This window comes from Haliotis rubra, unplaced genomic scaffold (assembly GCF_003918875.1).
Source record: "Haliotis rubra isolate DU_JTF1 unplaced genomic scaffold, ASM391887v1 Scf885, whole genome shotgun sequence".
Classification (NCBI taxonomy): Eukaryota; Metazoa; Mollusca; class Gastropoda; order Lepetellida; family Haliotidae; genus Haliotis; species Haliotis rubra.
The window spans coordinates 315,501-335,740 of NW_025767618.1; the positions used below are offsets into that span (position 1 = coordinate 315,501).

Sequence of the window (20,240 nt, forward strand, 5' to 3'; positions counted from 1 at the left end):
AGTTCGTGCTAAATGGGTTATGTTTGTGAGTGCGAAGCGAGCGTTGTGGAAGCCTGAAACCATATCTTACTTGTGTTTAGATCGCTTCAGGGAAGTTAAAGAATCAAAACTACTTACTAGTTGTAGTAAAATATGTATATGATTGATAACCATAAAGATTTTCCATGACACAACTTGTAACATTACGATTTCTTCCTCGGAAGCGAGGTTGTGGTCGAAGTGACAATAATATTGTTTAGTATTATTATTTTGACACCCACCTCGCTTCCACGAGAGAAATTGTTATGTTATAAGCTATGTCATGCAAAATCATATTGGCCATCAATCAAATACATATTTTACTACCAGTAGAAAGTAGCTTTGATTTTGTTACTCGGTGAAAACAAACCTAAATAGCATTTATCCTCAAACTGGCGGATGTTCAGCGCCGCCATTTTTGAACATCGTGAAGTAACGGGCTAAAGTCTGTTAGAATTAATGAGATTATGGTTTGTTTTCATCAAGTTAGAAAATCAAAACTACTTTCTACTCGTAGTTAAATGTGTATTTGAATAATGACTAAAAGGATTTTGCATGACACAACTTGTAACATAACGATTTCTTCCACGGAAGCGAGGTAGGGGTCGAAGTGACAATACTGCGCGATAAATTCTGGCTACATTCACGTAGTTAACGTCAACTCACCAGTATGTAGATACTAGTCAATGTACGTCTTTATATTTGGTCTTATAATCCCAATAGGTTTATTATCATACTTGTATGCATTTTGAAGCTTAATAAAAAGCAGACGATCTGCTGATACTGTTGAATGCTACGACAAATGAATAAAAACAAATTGCAAATATTAAAATTAAAACAGATTAAAGTTATAGGAACAATGTCAGGCCATTACCTTGTTCGAGGAATGTATCCATTAATATCCACAAAAACGAGTGATATGACATTCATCTGCAGCTGTTCCAAGTGATGCGTCTTTTAACAGCCTAATATACGAAAAGTGATTTATCGTTTAAGGTATTTCACATTGGTGTACAGTCTCATTGGTCGGTTGTATCCCATTACCCCTACATCCCAGTACCACTACAATTAGTTAAAACAACACACGGCATTTACCTGTCTGGCATAATGAACTTACCCATTAAAGTGTTGTGTATACAACATAGAAAGGATTAAGGTGTTCTTGGTTAGAGAAAGTTTAAGATGAAATGAAGTAAATGTTGAAACTGACACTGAGATGAGACTAGTAATTTGAGATGACTTAGCATAATATATAAATGTTGGAAACAAACTAGCATGACATCAACATGGCTGGTCTTCGCAATGTTGAGTTTGTTATGTCACGGAGAGGTAGCACCAAAGTCCTATTTGAGGGTTATCTACACACTAAGAATGTCGAGAGGCAGTCTTGTGTACACTGGAAGTGTGTCCAGTCAACTTGCAGAGGCCGAGTCACAACAGTCGGAAATGTTTTGAGGAATTCGACGGAGCATAATCATCCGCCAGAGGATAGCCAGAAGGTCCGGTTAAAAAGTTAACATGACCTGCTGCTCATATTCATGTCACGACCAGGAAGATATCTGTGTATTATATTCATTTATTTGTGTAATTAAATCCATAAATTAAAACATTAAATCTTGTGTTCATGTGTTTGGGCTAGTCCATTGTCCAGGTAACAGGTAACAGGAAGGGGATTAGCATTGCACTGGACCGTGAACTTTGTTGTTATAAGCTGTAGAGGTAATGGGAGGATACCCATTGGTCACCCAAGATAATACACCTGGCAACTAATTGCATAATGTCCGCCATTCTTTAAAAACATGTAATTTAGTTAGCCAATAATGAGCAATCAAGCAATGTACTGGCGGTTAATCCTTTGAAAGAAGGACGTTGTTTTTACGCAGACACAGACACGACAGAGTGAATTCAGTATAGATTAGTAAATCTACAGACATAAACACTACCTTTTGACAAATCCGTTGTGCAAGATAAAAGTAATTAATCAATCAGCGTGTTATCGATTAATCCTTTGATCGATGTTTATAATGTTGAGTATTTACTCCAGACACAAGAAATGCCAAATGGGAACCTTCGTTGGGTAATCTAAGTGGTGTTATCACTAATTATACCTGTTATAAATTCATTAACTGACCATCAAGCTAATGATGACAAATAACATGTGTAGGTTTATACCACCTTACACGGGTTACAACAAGGGAGTATTAATTGCTGTATTGCATGTGAAAACTTATGGGCCGACACAGTTTTGAGAATACGAACAGAACTTCAATGTTGCATAAGAAATACGGTGATCGAGAAAAAAGTAACAGGAAAAAAAAAAAGAAACACTTTTTCAGTTGTTTGTTTTTTATTTATGAACAAAGTATAACAAAACAATTACAAGCACATTAATTGCATCCATAAGCTATGTTCTCAGTTCTCAGTTCTAGCTAAATGTTCTTATTGAATTCGGAGATAGACAGGCTGCCGACTGCTATCACTAGCGTCTGGCTCGAACAAATACAGCCTAGCCATACCAAGCGATTTAGAGGGAATCATCGTCTATGAAATTTTGGTTGTAACTCGGAAACTAGGCAAAGCAGGAGACAAAATTAAATGACAGTAGATTGTGAGAACATATAGCTTTCATTTTCCACAACAGTTGTCATGATGTCAGGTTTATACAAACCTGTAAACAAGTTAATTTACCCCCTGATATGTACATGAATTCTGCATCGGCCCTCATATCTATTCCTCATATCACGTCACAGACACGCGCCGCTCTGATTGGTTGAAATTTCGTTTGCGGGTGAGAATTGTGCACTGTTGTCAAAAAGGTCGATTTAAGTCAATTAAAGATCGAAATGAGTAGTTTTAATGACAGGGATTCATTTATAACGATGCCAATTAGTGATTTATGTATTTGTACCCCCCTAGAGTATATGTGATCTTTAAGATAGCTGTGTCATTCAAACGTAGGATAAAGCGACGGTGAACTAAGACCTTGCAAGTATAGAACTACAACTGCTGCATTCAGATTTTATATCAAGTATCAATGACTGTGAAATGTTCAATCGAATTATTTCATGGTATTGTATCATGAATGCAGCCTTATGTGCATATATGCACGATTTCAATTGTCCAAACACAATAAAACAATAAAACAGTTGCATATCAGACCATTCCTTCTGCATGTAAAAACGAATTATTTACGGTCTCTCGTTCATAGTCAATATTTGTAATATAATATTGATCCAGAATGTATAAATACAAAACATATATGTATATATATATATATATATATATATATACACACACACACACACACACACCACCAAGCACACACAATGTACAACACTACACACACACACATACATAATGCCAGATGTTTACACACACACACACACACACACACACATACATACATACATACATACATACACACACACACACACACACACACACACACACACACACACATACATACATACATACATACATACATACATACATACATACATACATACATACATACATACATACATACATACATACATACATACATACATACATACATACATAACGCCGGACGTTCATGTCAAAATAGCACTTGATTGTGATTGTCTGCAACTAATCACATGTAACAATGGACCTCTGTGGCAAATAACAGATTGAATATATATTTGAGTTCCAGATATTACAATTTGTGTGGCAATACCACCCTAACAATCATTAGGTAATATAATATTGATCCAGAATGTATAAATACAAACATATAATTCATATATATATCAACTTGATAATTAATAAGCAAAGGAAATACTATGTGATTATAGACAAAATTAGGTCGTACAAGCATTTACTCCTCACAGAGTCAGAAATACCAAAGATCATTAAAGACCATGGCGCTGTTGTATAAAACAAGCTTAGCTCTAAGTCCATGTTAAGGTATTATTTGCCTCATCCCGATGACATTGTTCATTCTTTAGAAAGTGTAAGATTGGAATAATGTCATAGCACAAATTGTTGATATATACATCGACATTTGATGTGTTCGGTCATGATCAGAACATTTATCCAAAAGGAATCACAAAAAAGGACTAGGAAATACTCAGCAACCAGGGAAATATTGTAATTGTGCTTGCTCAGGAAACACTGACACATGTCTTGTAAAATCAGTATGACTCACATGCTCCGATAAAATTCTCTGTACATGAATTTATGGGTAATGCAGTTTGACAATGGTGGGGTTAAAGACTGTCAACACAAAGAAAATACGAACTACACAGAGTTTAGTGCTATTTTTCATGGTGGACGCTTCCACTGAAGAATTTCAATGTGGATTCTTTGGCAATACAAAACCTGTATTAAAGTACTGTCGGAAATAGGGAAAAAAACTGTTTATGCTGTTACTCTGTATCCCTATAATTTTCACGATTGCAAATTGCAAAAACCCACATCAGCCTAACTAGCGTTCAGTGGGATGCGCAATAGGATATCCATAAAAACATGTTTATCTATAAAATCGGCAAAACAATAGATCACACTATAGGTGACAGTTAGGTCGCTCAGCCAGGTATGACGACGACTCACCGGACATGAAATGCATGTGATGCGTGCAGGCACAATGGGTCATCTCAAAGATATTTCATGCTTGTTCATGTGTGTTGAATATGTCTCATCTGTTGAGTTACATCTTACGTGTCTTTCTATCATAAACTTAATGTTGAAATATGTAAAGAGTATGATACCCATAGAAAAGCTTAAATCAGTCATCGTATTCAATGTCTCAAAATATATTGGTGGCATGACCAGCCGAAGATCAACAGGACAGGATAATATTTGTAAATTGTTATGACATGCCGTTTACTTCCCCAGTTTAATTCCCCTAAAGGATTATCTTTTCTTAGCTGATATCTCTATCCTCCAGGATGAGCCCAACCACTGTCTGCGACACCCATCTGTTTTTATAGTGTTAGTGAGACTCCATGTTAGCTACATCCTTAATAGTTTCAGTATTTAAAGGTCACATGCAACGTAAAACACAACTTTGCAGATTGTGATACGTTTCGGTATGGACTTACCGAAACAAATCATCAAAAATGCAATTTCAACTTATAAAGTTGAAAAATAACGTGATGAAAAAACCCGCGCGAAATCGTAGTTCAAACGATTCACTAATTTTCCCCCAGCGCTTGGGGTAATTGAAGTGGTTTCAACAGCTGGGCTGCGCTCATAGCACATGCGCAGTGAAATATACAGTATATGCTCGCGCAGCTTGGAAGCGGGTTGTCCTGGTGAATACTCGGTGAAGGCTTTGGTGTGAGCTATTTTTCTAACGTTTTGTTGATATTTCACAGGCGCGAGCTTTTTATATGTTATTACAGTAGATTACCGATTTAACTGTTTATATAATTTCATTTGTCTATTTCATCACCCGTATTTCTTACCGAGTTACTTTCTCAGTTCGATACTTAAAAGCAATGTCATTATTTGGCGTTGACAGAATTTCTAACTGTGATATAGATATGTCGTTGTCACAGACAAAACTCAATATCTGTTTTTATTAACACCTATATGTCTGCCTGCCCATCTGCAAATGAAAATATTCAATACACAAATTCGATCACTGACCACATGCAATTTGAACTTAACACCTATCAGCCTATACACCATAAACAATACGCATTGATTTATGGCCCGAGTTCGGTCTCTGCCACATTATGTAATTACACAGACAGGCAGGTATGATACTTGTATACATGACATGTTATGATGTCTGTTGATTGCAAAATGTTATACACAAAAAACGAGCATGTATTTACAAAACCCAACATCTCTATATATACACACACAATGAGCCGTGAGGGCATCTGCAGATGAACCAGCCATTACAAATGAGTGCACACACCCACCCGCTCTGACTGGGTTCGGTATCCTAGCTGCTTCGTTTCTTGGGAAGTAAACCCAAGTACAAAATATTGCACTTTTCATTGTAGGCTTATAATTTTGTTTATATGTTTTTTCATAACCAGCAATGTATATTACATGTCATAAATAAGTGATAATTGTGTTTTAATTATGTTTGATTTTTTGGTTGCATGTGACCTTTAAGTTATTATTTTTTACGTCAGCAATCGTTATAATGAGTCTAATTTCAAAATGGGCATTTAAAAAGTGTCCTTTTTAATACAATATCTGGAATTATTACACTAATTTGCATAAAGCCATGGTCTGTTCCAACTAAGTCGCTTTGGACTTACAAAAAAACACTGCTTTGCTCATTTTTGCAATAATCTCTGATTTTTTTCTAGTTCCGACAGTACTGTCAGTTTCCACTTTCAATCCTAAAGAACAGAAGCTATAATGTTCTTGCCTTCGTTCTATTTTTAACTCGTCACATAAACAGTAACAAAGTGACATATATCTAGTAACCTTTCCTGCACTGATCAATTAAATCAACAAATGTCTATTGAATCTACATTGATAAGACTTGCAACTAGTGCAGTGGTTTCTGTCCTGTATTATTCTGTACATGGACATTAGCCCCAGCCTTCAGCAACACATCAACACACTCTGTAGATCCCCCTCCTGCTGCTGTATGAAGTGGTGTGTCACCTGTATTATTCTGTACATTAACATCAGCTCCAGCCTTCAGCAACACATCAACACACTTTGTAGATCCCCTCCATACTGCTGCTGCTGCTTTATGAAGTGGTGTGTCACCTGTATTATTCTGAACATGGACATCAGCTCCAGCCTTCAGTAACACATCAACATTCTCTGTAGATCGCCACGCTGCTGCTGCTTCATGAAGTGGTGTGTCACCTGTATTATTCTGAACATTAACATCAGCTCCAGCCTTCAGTAACACGTCAACACACTTTGCAGATCCCTCTCCTGCTGTTGCTTTATGAAGTGGTGTGTCACCTGTATTATTCTGTACATGGACATCAGCTCCAGCCTTCAGGAACGCATCAACTGACTCTGTAGATCCCCACCATGCTGCTCGATGAAGTGGTTTGTCACCTGCATTATTCTGTACATTAACATCAGCTCCAGCCTTCAGTAACACATCAACACACTCTGTAGATCCCCCTCCTGCTGCTTCATTAAGTGGTGTGTCACCTCTATTATTCTGTACATTAACATCAGCTCCAGCCTTCAGTAACACATCAACACACTCTGTAGATCTCACTCCTGCTGCTTCATGAAGTGGTGTGTCACCTGTATTATTCTGTACATTAACATCAGCTCCAGCCTTTAGTAACACATCAACACAGTCTGCAGGTCCCCACCATGCTCCTGCTGCTTTATGAAGTGGTGTGTCACCTCTATTATTCTGTACATTAACATCAGCTCCAGCCTTCAGTAACACATCAACACACTTTGTAGATCCCCGTCTCGTTGATACTGCTGTATAAAGTGGTGTGTCACCTGTATTATTCTGAACATTAACATCAGCTCCAGCCTTCAGTAACACATCAACACACTCTGTAGATCCCCCTCCTGCTGCTTCACGAAGTGCTGTGTCACCTCTATGATTCTGTACATGAACATCAGCTCCAGACTTCAGTAACACGTCAACACACTCTGTAGATCCCATTCTTGCTGCTGTATGAAGTGCTGTGTCACCTGTATCATTCTGTACATGGACATCAGCTCCAGCCTGCAGTAATACATCAACACAATTTGTAGATCCCATTCTTGCTGCTATATGAAGTGGTGTGTCACCTGTATTATTCTGTACATTCGCATCAGCTCCAGCCTTCAGTAACACATCAACTAACTCTGTAGATCCCCCTCCTGCTGCTGCTATGTGAAGTGCTGTGTCACCTGTATTATTCTGTACATTAACATCAGCTCCAGCCTTCAGTAACACGTCAACACACTCTGTAGATCCCTCTCCTGCTGCTATAGGAAATGGTGTGTCACCTGTATCATTCTGTACATTAACATCAGCTCCAGCCTTCAGTAACACGTCAACACACTCTGTAGATCCCCATCCTGCTGCTGCTATATGAAGTGGTGTGTCACCTGTATTATTCTGTACATGGACATCAGCTCCAGCCTTCAGGAACACATCAACATTCTTTGTAGATCCCACTCCTGCTGCTATAGGAAGTGGTGTGTCACCTGTATTATTCTGTACATGGACATCAGCCCCAGCCTTCAGTAACACATCAACTAACTCTGTAGATCCCCTCCTTGCTGCTATATGAAGTGCTGTGTCACCTGTATTATTCTGTACATTAACATCAGCTCCAGCCTTCAGTAACACATCAACACACTCTGTAGATCCCCTCCTTGCTGTTTTATGAAGTGGTGTGTCACCTGTATTATTCTGTACATTAACATCAGCCCCAGCCTTCAGTAACACATCAACACACTTTGTAGATTCCCACCATACTGCTGCTGCTTTATGAAGTGGTGTGTCACCTGTATTATTCTGTACATTAACATCAGCTCCAGCCTTCAGTAACACGTCAACACACTTTGTATGTCTACATCCTGCTGCTTTATGAAGTGGTGTGTCACCTCTATCATTCTGTACATTAACATCAGCTCCAGCCTTCAGTAACACGTCAACACACTTTGTAGATCCACGTTCTGCTGCTTCATGAAGTGGTGTGTCACCTGTATCATTCTGTACATTAACATCAGCTCCAGCCTTCAGTAACACAACACACTCTGTAGATCCCCTCCTTGCTGCTATATGAAGTGGTGTGTCACCTCTATCATTCTGTACATTAACATCAGCTCCAGCCTTCAGTAACACGTCAACACACTTTGTAGATCCACGTTCTGCTGCTTTATGAAGTGGTGTGTCACCTGTATCATTCTGTACATTAACATCAGCTCCAGCCTTCAGTAACACAACACACTCTGTAGATCCCCTCCTTGCTGCTATATGAAGTGGTGTGTCACCTGTATCATTCTGTACATTAACATCAGCTCCAGCCTTCAGTAACACGTCAACACACTTTGTAGATCCACGTTCTGCTGCTTCATGAAGTGGTGTGTCACCTGTATTATTCTGTAGATTAACATCAGCTCCAGCCTTCAGTAACAGTAACATGGGGGAAGCCAAGTCAACACACTTTGTAGATCCACATCCTGCTGCTTTATGAAGTGGTGTGTCACCTGTATCATTCTGTACATTAACATCAGCTCCTGCCTTCAGTAACACGTCAGCACACTTTGTAGATCCACATCCTACTGCTTTATGAAGTGGTGTGTCACCTCTTATATTCTGAACATTAACATCAGCTCCAGCTTTCAGTAACACGTCAGCACACTTTGTAGATCCACATCCTGCTGCTTTATGAAGGGGTGTGTCACCTCTAACATTTGAAGCTTGATAGACACTTGCTCCTTTTTTCAGCAAATATGCAACAACAGTAGGATTTCCTTTACATGCGCTGTGAAGTGGAGTATATCCATAATATGACACCATATTAACAGTAGCACCCTTCTCAAATAGCTTCTCAACTATGTTCAACTCCCCAGCTTCACAAGCTCTGCACACAACAGTACTGTCAACCTGTACTCTTCTGTTTAAAAAGAACAGCACCATGTCCACGTTTAGGCTACTAACAGCACATCTAAGACCTTTCTTGTTATCTACATCACATCCTCTGTTAACCAACAGTTTCACCACCTCTACGTGACCTTTCTTTATGGCAATGTATAGAGGGTGTTTCCAGCGTGATCCTTGATCCTCATTAACGTCCACTCCCTTGTCAAGCACATTCTTTACGGCTAATGTAAGGCCATTTTTACAAAGATAATGAAACACGCTTTTACCAAACCCGTCTCTTGCATTCAGGTCAGGGTCAAGAGACAAAATCTGATTAACAAACACGCTGTCTCTGGTTTCTGCTGCTAACATAATCGGCGTCGTTTCCTTCCAACCGTATGTAGCATTTAAATCAAGTTCCATATGTCCACTGATGTATTTCAGTACACTGCACGCAGCATTCATGCACACACCCAACAAAATGTCCCTCCCTTCATCCTGGCTGAATGATATATTTTCTTTCTCCATAATATATTTCATGAGATGATGTGATTTGTTGCTGGGAAGTAATTCACAAAATGACTGTTTGGATGACTTATCAGTTAGTTTCACAATGTCAAATGCATACATGTGAAACTGTGTCTTCAGGCAGTCCATTAGCAAGTGAACAAAGTCTGAATTACAACATGCTTGGTGGGATAAAACATGCAACAAATTCCTCCTGTGTATTTCACTTGCAAATCTTCTGGCTAAATGTCCAGCATATGTCCATGGGATGCTTGCAACAAGACCTGCCTCACCAGCGACGTTTTCCTCTCTCCCTCTAGGGGGTGCAAGACGAAGTCGCTGATTTATAAAGGACAAACTACATTTTTCAATAACAAACTTCAATTGTTTTGTACTGAGAATAAAGGAAACACTGTCATAAATAGAAGGATGATCAAACATGTAGGTGTCATCCTCCTTCTTGAGGTAAGATCCAACCAAATCGTCAGCAACGTCTTTGTGTTTATAACCGAGGTTATCATCCGCCTCCATTTCTTGTCCACTAATCTCCCCATCTTTTTGAATCATTGCCATGAACAGTGAATGCTTTTCCTCATCTTTCATAAGTTTATTCAAAGTTTGGTTGAGGAAAGCAATAGGCGCTTGAAAAAAAGCCTCTGGGCGAATTTGAGTCCAATCCTTTTCATATGCTGCGACAAACATTTTACATACATGGGGGAAGCCATGTGGACAGTCTACCTCGCATATCTGTGACACAACTGACTCTTTAAAGTTTATGTTTTTTGTTTCAGCATGAACACGCCATATCTTCCTCCGCTCATAAGAGTCTCTCTGTGAGGAAACTTCCACCACGTATTGGGGACTGGAAATGTAATCTGCCATCCTTCCCAAGTCTGCCAATGAGGATTTCAGCACATAGTCCCGGCCTATGAGAATTATGATAGTTTTGTCTTTGTTTGGACTTGTTTGTTTCACCTGTGTTTGATCACCTTTTGTCTTCTCTGAAACCTTTTCAGTTTTGGTCGAAAAGTCCAAAGAATCTTTTTCAGCATATTTGTCAGGATGTTTCACATCCACAATAGGTCGTAGACTTGGTCTCCATTTGGTCCATTCTGCAGCGTCGAATTCGAGATCACCAAATATGTCATCTAACAGAATGACAGGGTTAGAGCAGGCCATTATGACCTCAGTGAACTCTTCTGGTGACACCACTTGGTATACTTGTCTCCCCTGACTGTGTAGGTCTTTGAGAGCCATGTAGGCGGTTGTGGACTTCCCCTCTCCCGGTCTTCCTGTAATTGTCACCCATGTTGCACCTCTGTGTAGCTTCTCTTTCACTTTCTTGAGGGCGTCTGTCTCCACCATGTCTTTAGTCCACAACTGTATCCTGGATGTCGTCCTTTCTGTGGAAACAAGGCACATTTAACACATTTATATATAAGTGAACAAACTTAAGATTTGAACATTTTACTCTAGAAAAGGGCTTCACATATTGTTCCCATATCGGGAATCAAACCCGGGTCTTCGCCTGGACAAACAAACACCTTTACCAATAGGTTACCCTACCGGCCCATATAAAAGTTACTCAAATTTTGTTAAGGTTCTTAAATAGGTACCACAAATTGTGGGCATCTGCTGAAATAGCAGAAGACAAAATTGCATAAAGAATAAACAAAAGTCTGGTGTCATGTGCAAGGTAGTGTCAGTAACAAGACGTGACCAAAAATCAGTTGGATCACCCATCAAATTGAGAATATCTCACTAAACTGAAGCATAACAAAGGCACGCCTCGGGGAAAGTGACAGATAGAGAGATAAAGATAGAGCAGCGTGACGTTCCTCGTCGATTCATGAAGTTTTCAGCAAAACAATCAAGTTATAGACTGCCCCTGTTGAAGCCGCCCACCAGTATCAACACCACGTCAAGACCGATGAAGTTGAACCGTGCACGTCCGACACGGAGCCCAGCCAGCATCAAATTTAGTTTGTCTCGATACCTGGTTATACAGGAGCATCTGTGATAACAGTTTGACGACATCCACGCGTCTGTGGCCTCCGTGCAAGGTGAGCAACCTGATGGTTTAGTACATAGACTATATCAGTCTGGTTTAATCGTACATTACCACCACATGGACAATCATTGGGAAAACATTATCAAATATCTCACTCCTGATCTTCTGTGCTGCAGTCAGTGGTATCTCCTCTTCTTCCTGTTTGGTTGGAGCTGTACCGACATTCTGAGTTCCGCCAATGTTCAGATTCTTGCCTCCCTTCACTGTCACATCACCAAACTGCTGCCGTACTTGGATAAGGTTGTACTGTGTGACTGTAACAGAAACCACATGACTGAAGCTTACATAGACGTGATCCATATTTCAACTTAGATTCTGCTAGTGATTCTGAAAACAGGTGATAACACCAGCAGACAAAAACACTTCGTATTAGTTATGATAGTTTTCTGAAACGTGTTTGCCAAATATAAATGGCATAGATAAAACTGAGCTTAAAAAAAGATTTATGCTGAGGTCAAACACACTGCCATGGTCACATCTCCAAAATGTTGCTCTCTTTCATAAAGCTTCATAGTGTTACTGTAACAAAAGCCATTTGACTGAAGGTTTCATAGATGTGTTCAATATTTCTAGTGAATCTGAAAACATATCATCAGCATTTGTTTCTATAGTTTGTCATGAAATGCATGTGGACCCGGTTTTTTGTAAATATCTCTTCATCCAATGATCCATTCGATCTCAAACTGTGCAAGTGGATGTTTTTCCAGACAACCTAATCACATTGTAAATCACCGATTTTATGCATTTGTATTAAAGAATCTGTCTATGTAACTGTCAACCAAATAAACAGCAGAACGCAGACTGCTGGCAGAGGGAGGGAGCCAATGACCTGTAACCGCGTCAGTGTTGGGTCATAAAGGTCAACGTTCGTCAATGTAGGGCAGCTATGCACGTGACAGGTATGAAGAGGTGGCACAGGTCGTGAATAGGGTAAAGTGGGTGCCCACTGTTAACCATCATACGGAGTGTTATGTTTTGATGTCGTTCACATTCCAAATTAAGCAATGCATTTCCAATAGCTTTAAGCATATAGATAGTTATTATTTATATTTTCATGATAATTTAATGTGAAATGAGTGTTTCATGTTACACTATAAGTCGTTGGAATTAGTCCGTACTGTCATTGTTAAAAGAAGTTATATTTCTTTGAGCATATCTGGCTGGATACTATTATTATCTGTAAATATAATAACAGAATTAAACTTCAGCAAGTTCTCTCCATTCTGTCCAGAAGAATGACAACAGGATTAACTGTTTGCTCCTTCAAGCCCATCTTTGAGCCAGTACTCTTTCTCCACCTTCTTGACATGTTCAACACATGCATGCCAGCGTACAATGTCAATGTCACATATAGCAGTGTTGACAATGTGCTTGACATCATTCAACTTGAACGATTGATTTTTCCGGGCCACTGTACTTTTAAGATCTCCCCAGATAAGTTCGATTGGGTTGAGATCACAGTGGTACGGTGGTAATCTCAAGACCTTATGGCTGAGTTGGCGTAGCATGTTGTCAATGTTATATGTGGGAGGAGGTTTGTTAGGTTTAATCAAGAGTACAACTGTGGTTTAGTGGCCTTAATTGAAAATTGTATATTGCTATTTGTTAGCCATTGCTGCATATCTGACTTCCTTATACTGGAAGTTGGGCACCTATTGTTTTGATCTAGAACCAGGTAGGAATCCTCGGTGGGAACCAGCATGAAGAACGATTAAATGTTTACCTTTGCCTGTTGGTATTTTTCTACCATCACTGGGATCAGTGGGTAACCACTGTCTGGCAGCAGTATGGTTTGCATTGACCCAGGTCTCATCCAGATATATAGGTTCGAACCCATCCTCTCTTGCCTGCTTAATTTCTCTCAGAATTACACCTTATTTCACAATATCAGACCCCTCACACATTACAAGTTTCTGGTTTGCTACCTTCTTGTACTTGTATCCAAATTTGAACAGTAGTTTGGTTAGCATAAACCTAGAAACACATTAATGTCTTGTGATCCTCTGCAAGGATGTGTTTTAACTTTCTTGTGGACAGGTGTTCATTTCTAGCAAATATGACCCTGATGTCAAAAGAATCTAACTTTGGATGCCTCCCTTTTGTACAAGGTTTTGTTTATTGGTTGTTGGTATATTTTTGCACAATTTTTAGCACGATTTTCTTTTTAATGCCAAGAGCAAAAGTTGTATGTTTCATGTAATCTGACATCTTATAAATCGGTTTCCTATGTTTGCTCTTTTTTTAAAAATAATTAAACACATTTCTAATTAAACGTTTAGCATCATCTGAATAAGCTTTCATGATGACAGCTAGAAGTAGTCAATGTGAATGATCCAAACGCTCTATCACTGTGCAGTGCACAGGTAACTATCATGAACTGCATGTGCATTTACCTTTATGACCCAACACTACCGCTGTTACAGGTCATTGGCTCCCTCCCTCTGCCAGCAGTCTGCGTTCTGCTGTTTATTTGGTTGACAGTTACATAGACAGATTCTTTAATACAAATGCATAAAATCGGTGATTTACAATGTGATTAGGTTGTCTGGAAAAACATCCACTTGCACAGTTTGAGATCGAATGGATCATTGGATGAAGTGATATTTACAAAAAGCCGGGTCCACATGCATTTCATGCCAAACTATAAAATGTGGCTGCCGAATGAAGTCAGTTCATAAATTGAACAGAGCTTGATAAAGACTTGTGTTGAGGTCAAAGGCACCCTGCCAAACACTGTGACATAGAAACCATAGCTTCACAGCTGAAGGTATATTATGACTGAAAAAGTAGGAGATATTGGGAATTGACAAAACATGAGGTATTGGTAAATGTAAATGATATGATCTTATCTGCTAAGTTGGTGGTTTGTTGTTTAGGTTTTGACATTGGAGACTGAAATGAATAACATTGGTTGGTTGTTGTTTAATGCCGCACTCAGCAATATTCCAGTTATATAGCGGCTGTCTGTAAATAATCGTGTCTGGACCAGACAATCTACTGATCAACATCATGAGCATCGACCTTCACAATTGGGAAACAATGTGTCAACCAAACCAGCGAGCCTGACCACCGATCCTGTTAGTCGCCTCTTTAAACAAGCATGGGTTACTGAAGATCAATTCTAACCCGAATCTTCAAGGGTTTTTCTGCTGAGAAGTTGGGTTCTAATGGTTGGTGAGATGTGATGATAGCTCAGAGACAGATGGATAATTAAATGTTTTATAGGTGTTCGGGCAACTGGGTCCATTTACACCTTGCCCGTCATAAAGGTTTGCTAAGTTTCTAAGCGTTTATAAAGTAGTAAAGCTGCCACACGCCTTTATATAATTAAGAATGACATGATAGCTGATCTTAAAGAGGTCAACAATATAGAGTAAAACCACCCACCTGCAGGAGAATTCCCACTGACTGGTACTGGATGCAGCCCAGATGACTGTATCTGTGATACAAGAGATCCTGGTACTCTGGGCAGAAGAGACGATGTGGGCACTGGTGTCCCGGAACCTGGTGCTGGTGTCAAGGCTTCTGTTCCCGGAACCTGTAAACTTGTTGTTTCAGGAACTACGCAAGATGTACTTGAGGACTCTGGTGTCAAGGCTTCTGTTCCCGGAACCTGCGGACTTGTTGTTCCAGGAAGTACACAGGTTGTACTTGTGAACAGGTGTGCCTGAACCGTTCTTTCATCACCATCACCACCTGACCCTGGTTGGAGTTGCTGTTGTTGCTGTGGTGCTGCTGATACTTCTCCCTGCTGTTGCTGACAACATCCCACAATGTGTTGTGCTAGAGACTTTGTATCTACGAAGGGAACAAACAGGTCAGAGTTGGATCTCAAAGGACACAAACAAAAGTCATATGAATACTCCCATTGTTAAAATGATACACCACACATAATGTAGTTTAAGTTTGTCTATAAACACATAAACACTGCACAGGAATCAGTGTGTAACGTTCAGTCGGACAATCTCTATTTCACCACCACTCACCACAGTAGAGTCTGTCCATGACTTTATCATGCAGCCCCCTTCCCGCCCCCTCCCTCATAACAGACAGGTAAGTTAACTACAGGTACCCAGTGTACAGTTGTTGTACGATTTCATCAAAGTTTCCCTGGATAACCCCATTTGAGTGTTTAGAAACTTGTTCCTCACAAGGCTTTTCATAATTCTGACTATTCCTGTTACCACAGAGCTTTCAAAACCTAAGTCGTCAACAAAATAAAGCCAGGGGTCTCTGTAGCTCACCTGAATTGTAAGATATAATTTAAATACATGCATGGTGTCTATATTACATGCTAGTGCTGACGGTTCCAGTTGGTATAAGTTGAGCATAATACCTCTCACAAAGTTACAATAAGATAGCAAGACACCTACAATGCCATAGGAAAAAGTGCCATTAGGCTTATAGAGGGTAAAAGAACATTGGTTGATAATACTCAGCCATTGAGGTTTGACACAATTAACTGCTAACATAATACTCTTATCTTTATCACATGCATATTAGTGGAATGTTAATACAATCGAACTGTTAACATTGGTGAAGCCATCTACAATTCAAACCTAACTGGTCTCAAACTCAAATGATAAATCTCACAGCTAATGGCAGTTGAAAATAGTACCTCTCACACTGCTACAATGACATGGCAAGATATATATAATACCATAGGAATAGCTGTCAGTACGCTTATAAAGTGCGTAAAACAGCATTGGTGCACCTTACTTCTCCTAGTTTTACACTATTCGTCGCCAACATAATAAGATGTTGTGAGTGCTTGATGATTATAATAGACTGGTAAATACTATCTGCCATACATCACTATACCTTCCATTTAGGTGTGACTAGTGATGTATCAAGAAAGCCTCTCTTATTATCATTATTTCTATAAAACACACTTACCTTTATTTATAAGTTGGTATGACTGTTGATGAACAGATTCAGCTCTGTAGCCGTGTGATATTTCTTTACTGCTAAAACAAGAAAAGTGTGGTATTTTGTACATAGTTTGGGCATATGTCAGTTCATATTTTATTTTATTAAAAAATTTACTCTGTGGTTTTACCAAAAAAATCATAATTTGTATAAATAAACCAAAACAAACAGATGTCACATATTTTTTTATAAAATATTAAAATTACCTGAAGTGCCATGTGGGTGCTGTAATAGCATGGGTGCTGTAATAGCAGTCATGTCATGTCATGTCATTGTCTGGTCTTGATTGTTTACTAACACTGGTCACCATCTTGGTTCCTCGGTTCTTCTAATTTTCACCCTCTTCTTTTTCTGAATTGGGAATCATCCCAATTCACTTCAATTCTTCTTTTCTATAAGTAGACTCACCTTATTGCCACTTACCTGCCACTGATTGGTTTCTTATGCCAAACAATTCTCTTCTTGGCTGTGATTGGCCCTATTGGTTTGCCATAGTTTTCTTGTTGCTCACCTGTTGATTGTTCCTCAGTGTATGTACCTGTCCCTCACTGAGAGACTTTCTCCTTCTATATGCAGGTGAGTCAACGTTTCACAGTTTCAGTTGGAGATAAGTTAGGCATAGGTTTACTAAATTTATTAAACATGTTAAACATTTATTACAATTATCAACTATTAACTATAAACTAGAACATATTTTAATTTAAATTAACATTTATATGTCTGGTCAATTTATAAACTTAACAATGGCCATGTGCTTGTTAGCGTCGGCCATGACAGTTTTCCATTTTAATATGTAAAGTCATAATTGGCACATGAGTTTGGTACAGTCACATACTGTGCATTGATGTAGTGTTTGTAATATTCATGTAATGTTGCTATGGTTGGCCAAACTGTACTGTTATTGTTGTTAAATGTGACAGTGTGTGTACCTGTCCCTCACTGAGAGACATTCTCCTATCTTCAGGTGCACACAGTATATCGCAGAGACAGGTGCACACAGTCATTTCAATGATGCCCATCAAAACACAATAAAGACATTCATAGTTGGCCATCAGATGGCTTGACTTTTGTATGTGCAGCGTATCAGCCGGCTCAGAGACATGCGAGTTTATTATACCCTGGTGGACCACGGTCTCATTAGCGGTCAGGGTTCATGAAAGGTCACGCCAGCACTGGGTTGGTGTTGAGGTTTGACCGCTCATGCTATGAGCGGTCATGGTTTAAGGTCTCAGATCAGGACTGTGGTTTCTAAGCCAAACAAAGATGGCGGCCGATCTTAGCAACGGGGTTTGGATTGGATTTAAATGTAGCCATAATATTCAGTGACGACTTTATGTAGTGGGTCTGTAGTAAACCTTCTCCATGATGTATACACGCTATCGTTCATTCAATTGTCTCGACGCATAGAGCTGAGTTTCCTTTATTGGGGGTCTCGGACACACCCAACGCGTCGAGGTCTACTGTTGGTATCCCTAGCTATAAGTGTGGATGCCATCATTCGCAATCCATCATTTTGTATCCATGGGCAACAGCGAGGTCTTGTTGAGGGTGATGCCGTAGATATTATGTTTGTCGCTTCTCAATGCGTTCATGGGGAGTTTGAACGTGCGTTTATCGAAGAGAGCCTGTTTGAAGAGGGTGTGTTTGATGAGTTGTTTCACCACGTATTTCTTGACCCTTTTCGCCTTTCGGATCTCGCCGTTGTCGGCTTTCAGGATGGAATACATCTTGGGTCTCAATCCGACGTATTCGACGATTGGTGTCCCTGTGCATTCGTCCTTCATCTTGCCGAGGACCTTTTTACTGGTCGTGCTGTGTAGGACGTTTTTGGGGGGTAATTGCTGGTATTTTACAAGTGGCTGTGTTTCGCCATGTCCTCGTTTACGTCCTCAGTACGAATTTCCATGAGCAGTGAATCCGTGTCCGTTTTCATCACTTCACGTCGATCGCCATATTGATTTTTTAACTCGTTGTAGTAGAAATCGTACATGAGATGTTTGGACAAGTCGACAATGCTCATCCCCACGTAGACGGGTTGGTTGAGCTTCATGTGGCTTTTGTTCATGTGTAGCGCTGCCAAGTCATTATCGAATAGCTTGCTAAGGTTGAAGGCCGGGCTGGCTCTGAGTTTCCTGAGTTTTTGTTCCTCGTGAGATCGCACGAGTTTTACGTTGACGCGTTTCCTCAAGTTTTCCATGGTTTTACCGAACACTGAATTGTTCATCAGTTTGTAGAGGTTTTTCTCAAAGTCACTGGGGGCCTTTTTTCTCAGCGAGGTTCCATCCAGGGACTTTGATCAAATTTGAGCACCCGATGTATTTATAGTCAGCTTCATACCCAGCGACAAGTACAGCTGCAGATTCCAACAGTGCACCACGTACATGGTCTTGTGCATCAAGTTCGGAACGAGTTTTTCTACTTTGGCCAGCTTATATTTTCCGAGCAACGGGTGTTGTTAGTCGACATCCAGTCTCGGTTCACCGTCAACCGTTCAGGAGCCAGCGGATAGCTGTTGTGAGCAGCATGCAATGCCGCGGGATACTTCAAATCCACTTCGAGGATGTAGCCTTTTTTCGAATCCGGCGCGATGCTCATGATATCGACCTCATCGTCCAAACACTCAAACCCTCCCGTAGGTAGAGACTGGCTCATGGCCCAGCCGTACAGGGTTGTTGGTGTCGAGAAAGAGCAGGTGATTGGTGGGCTGCTCGAGTCGTAGCCTTCCATGTATTTGTTGTTGGCTTTCGCGTAGCGTTTGGAGACCATGGAAATCCCAACACGCATGCCTTTCTCGATGAACAGATGCATGTCGTAATCCGTGAGCAATTCCAGTTTGACTCTGGGTTTTTTTCAAGACGGCATCCCACGAGAGACTGGGGCTGGTGTAATACCAGGCAGGGTCGAGTTGATACAGTTTCAAACACGTCGTTCTGACTGTCTCGAACACGTCGGCAAGCAGTAGCATGTCTGTTTCCAAGTACAGGTCGTGGTAGTTGCCTAGATTCTCACAACCCAGTTTGTTCCACATGTTTAAACCGTGGTCGTAATCATCCTGGGAGATATGGGATTCGGTTAAGTTGCTGTAAAATCGGTCGATGGGAGGTAATCGGGTCTCGTCGAACTTAGACCAATCGTCCATGTACTCATACGGGTACACGCCCTTTTCGAGCAGCAGAGGTCGAGTCGCCTCATCAGTGTGTCGATGGGTGATGGTGA

At 40.1% G+C, this 20,240-nt stretch overlaps 1 protein-coding gene across 1 annotated transcript; it reads right to left on the minus strand.

Annotated features, from left to right (window-relative positions):
• Positions 1-6,662: 6,662 nt before the first annotated feature.
• LOC124263477 lies at positions 6,663-17,031 on the minus strand. Its single transcript, XM_046698130.1, has 6 exons — positions 16,992-17,031; positions 15,483-15,893; positions 12,191-12,349; positions 9,340-11,427; positions 6,730-6,825; positions 6,663-6,670 (listed from the first exon to the last, which is right to left on the minus strand). Exons 4-6 carry the CDS (start codon positions 11,387-11,389, stop codon positions 6,663-6,665), a joined length of 2,154 nt encoding a protein of 717 aa, XP_046554086.1. The 5' UTR covers positions 11,390-11,427; positions 12,191-12,349; positions 15,483-15,893; positions 16,992-17,031.
• Between the last annotated feature and the right edge of the window lie 3,209 nt (positions 17,032-20,240).

What these genes read in the sequence shown, in the direction of transcription:
- LOC124263477 (XM_046698130.1), bottom strand. Translation starts at nt 11,389, where the DNA reads ATGGTGGAGACAGACGCCCTCAAGAAAGTGAAAGAGAAGCTACACAGA. An exon ending in TCAAGCTTCAAATGTTAGAG is followed by an intron (nt 6,826 to 9,339) that starts GTGACACACCCC and finishes AGAATAATACAG; the next exon opens with GTGACACACCACTTCATGAA.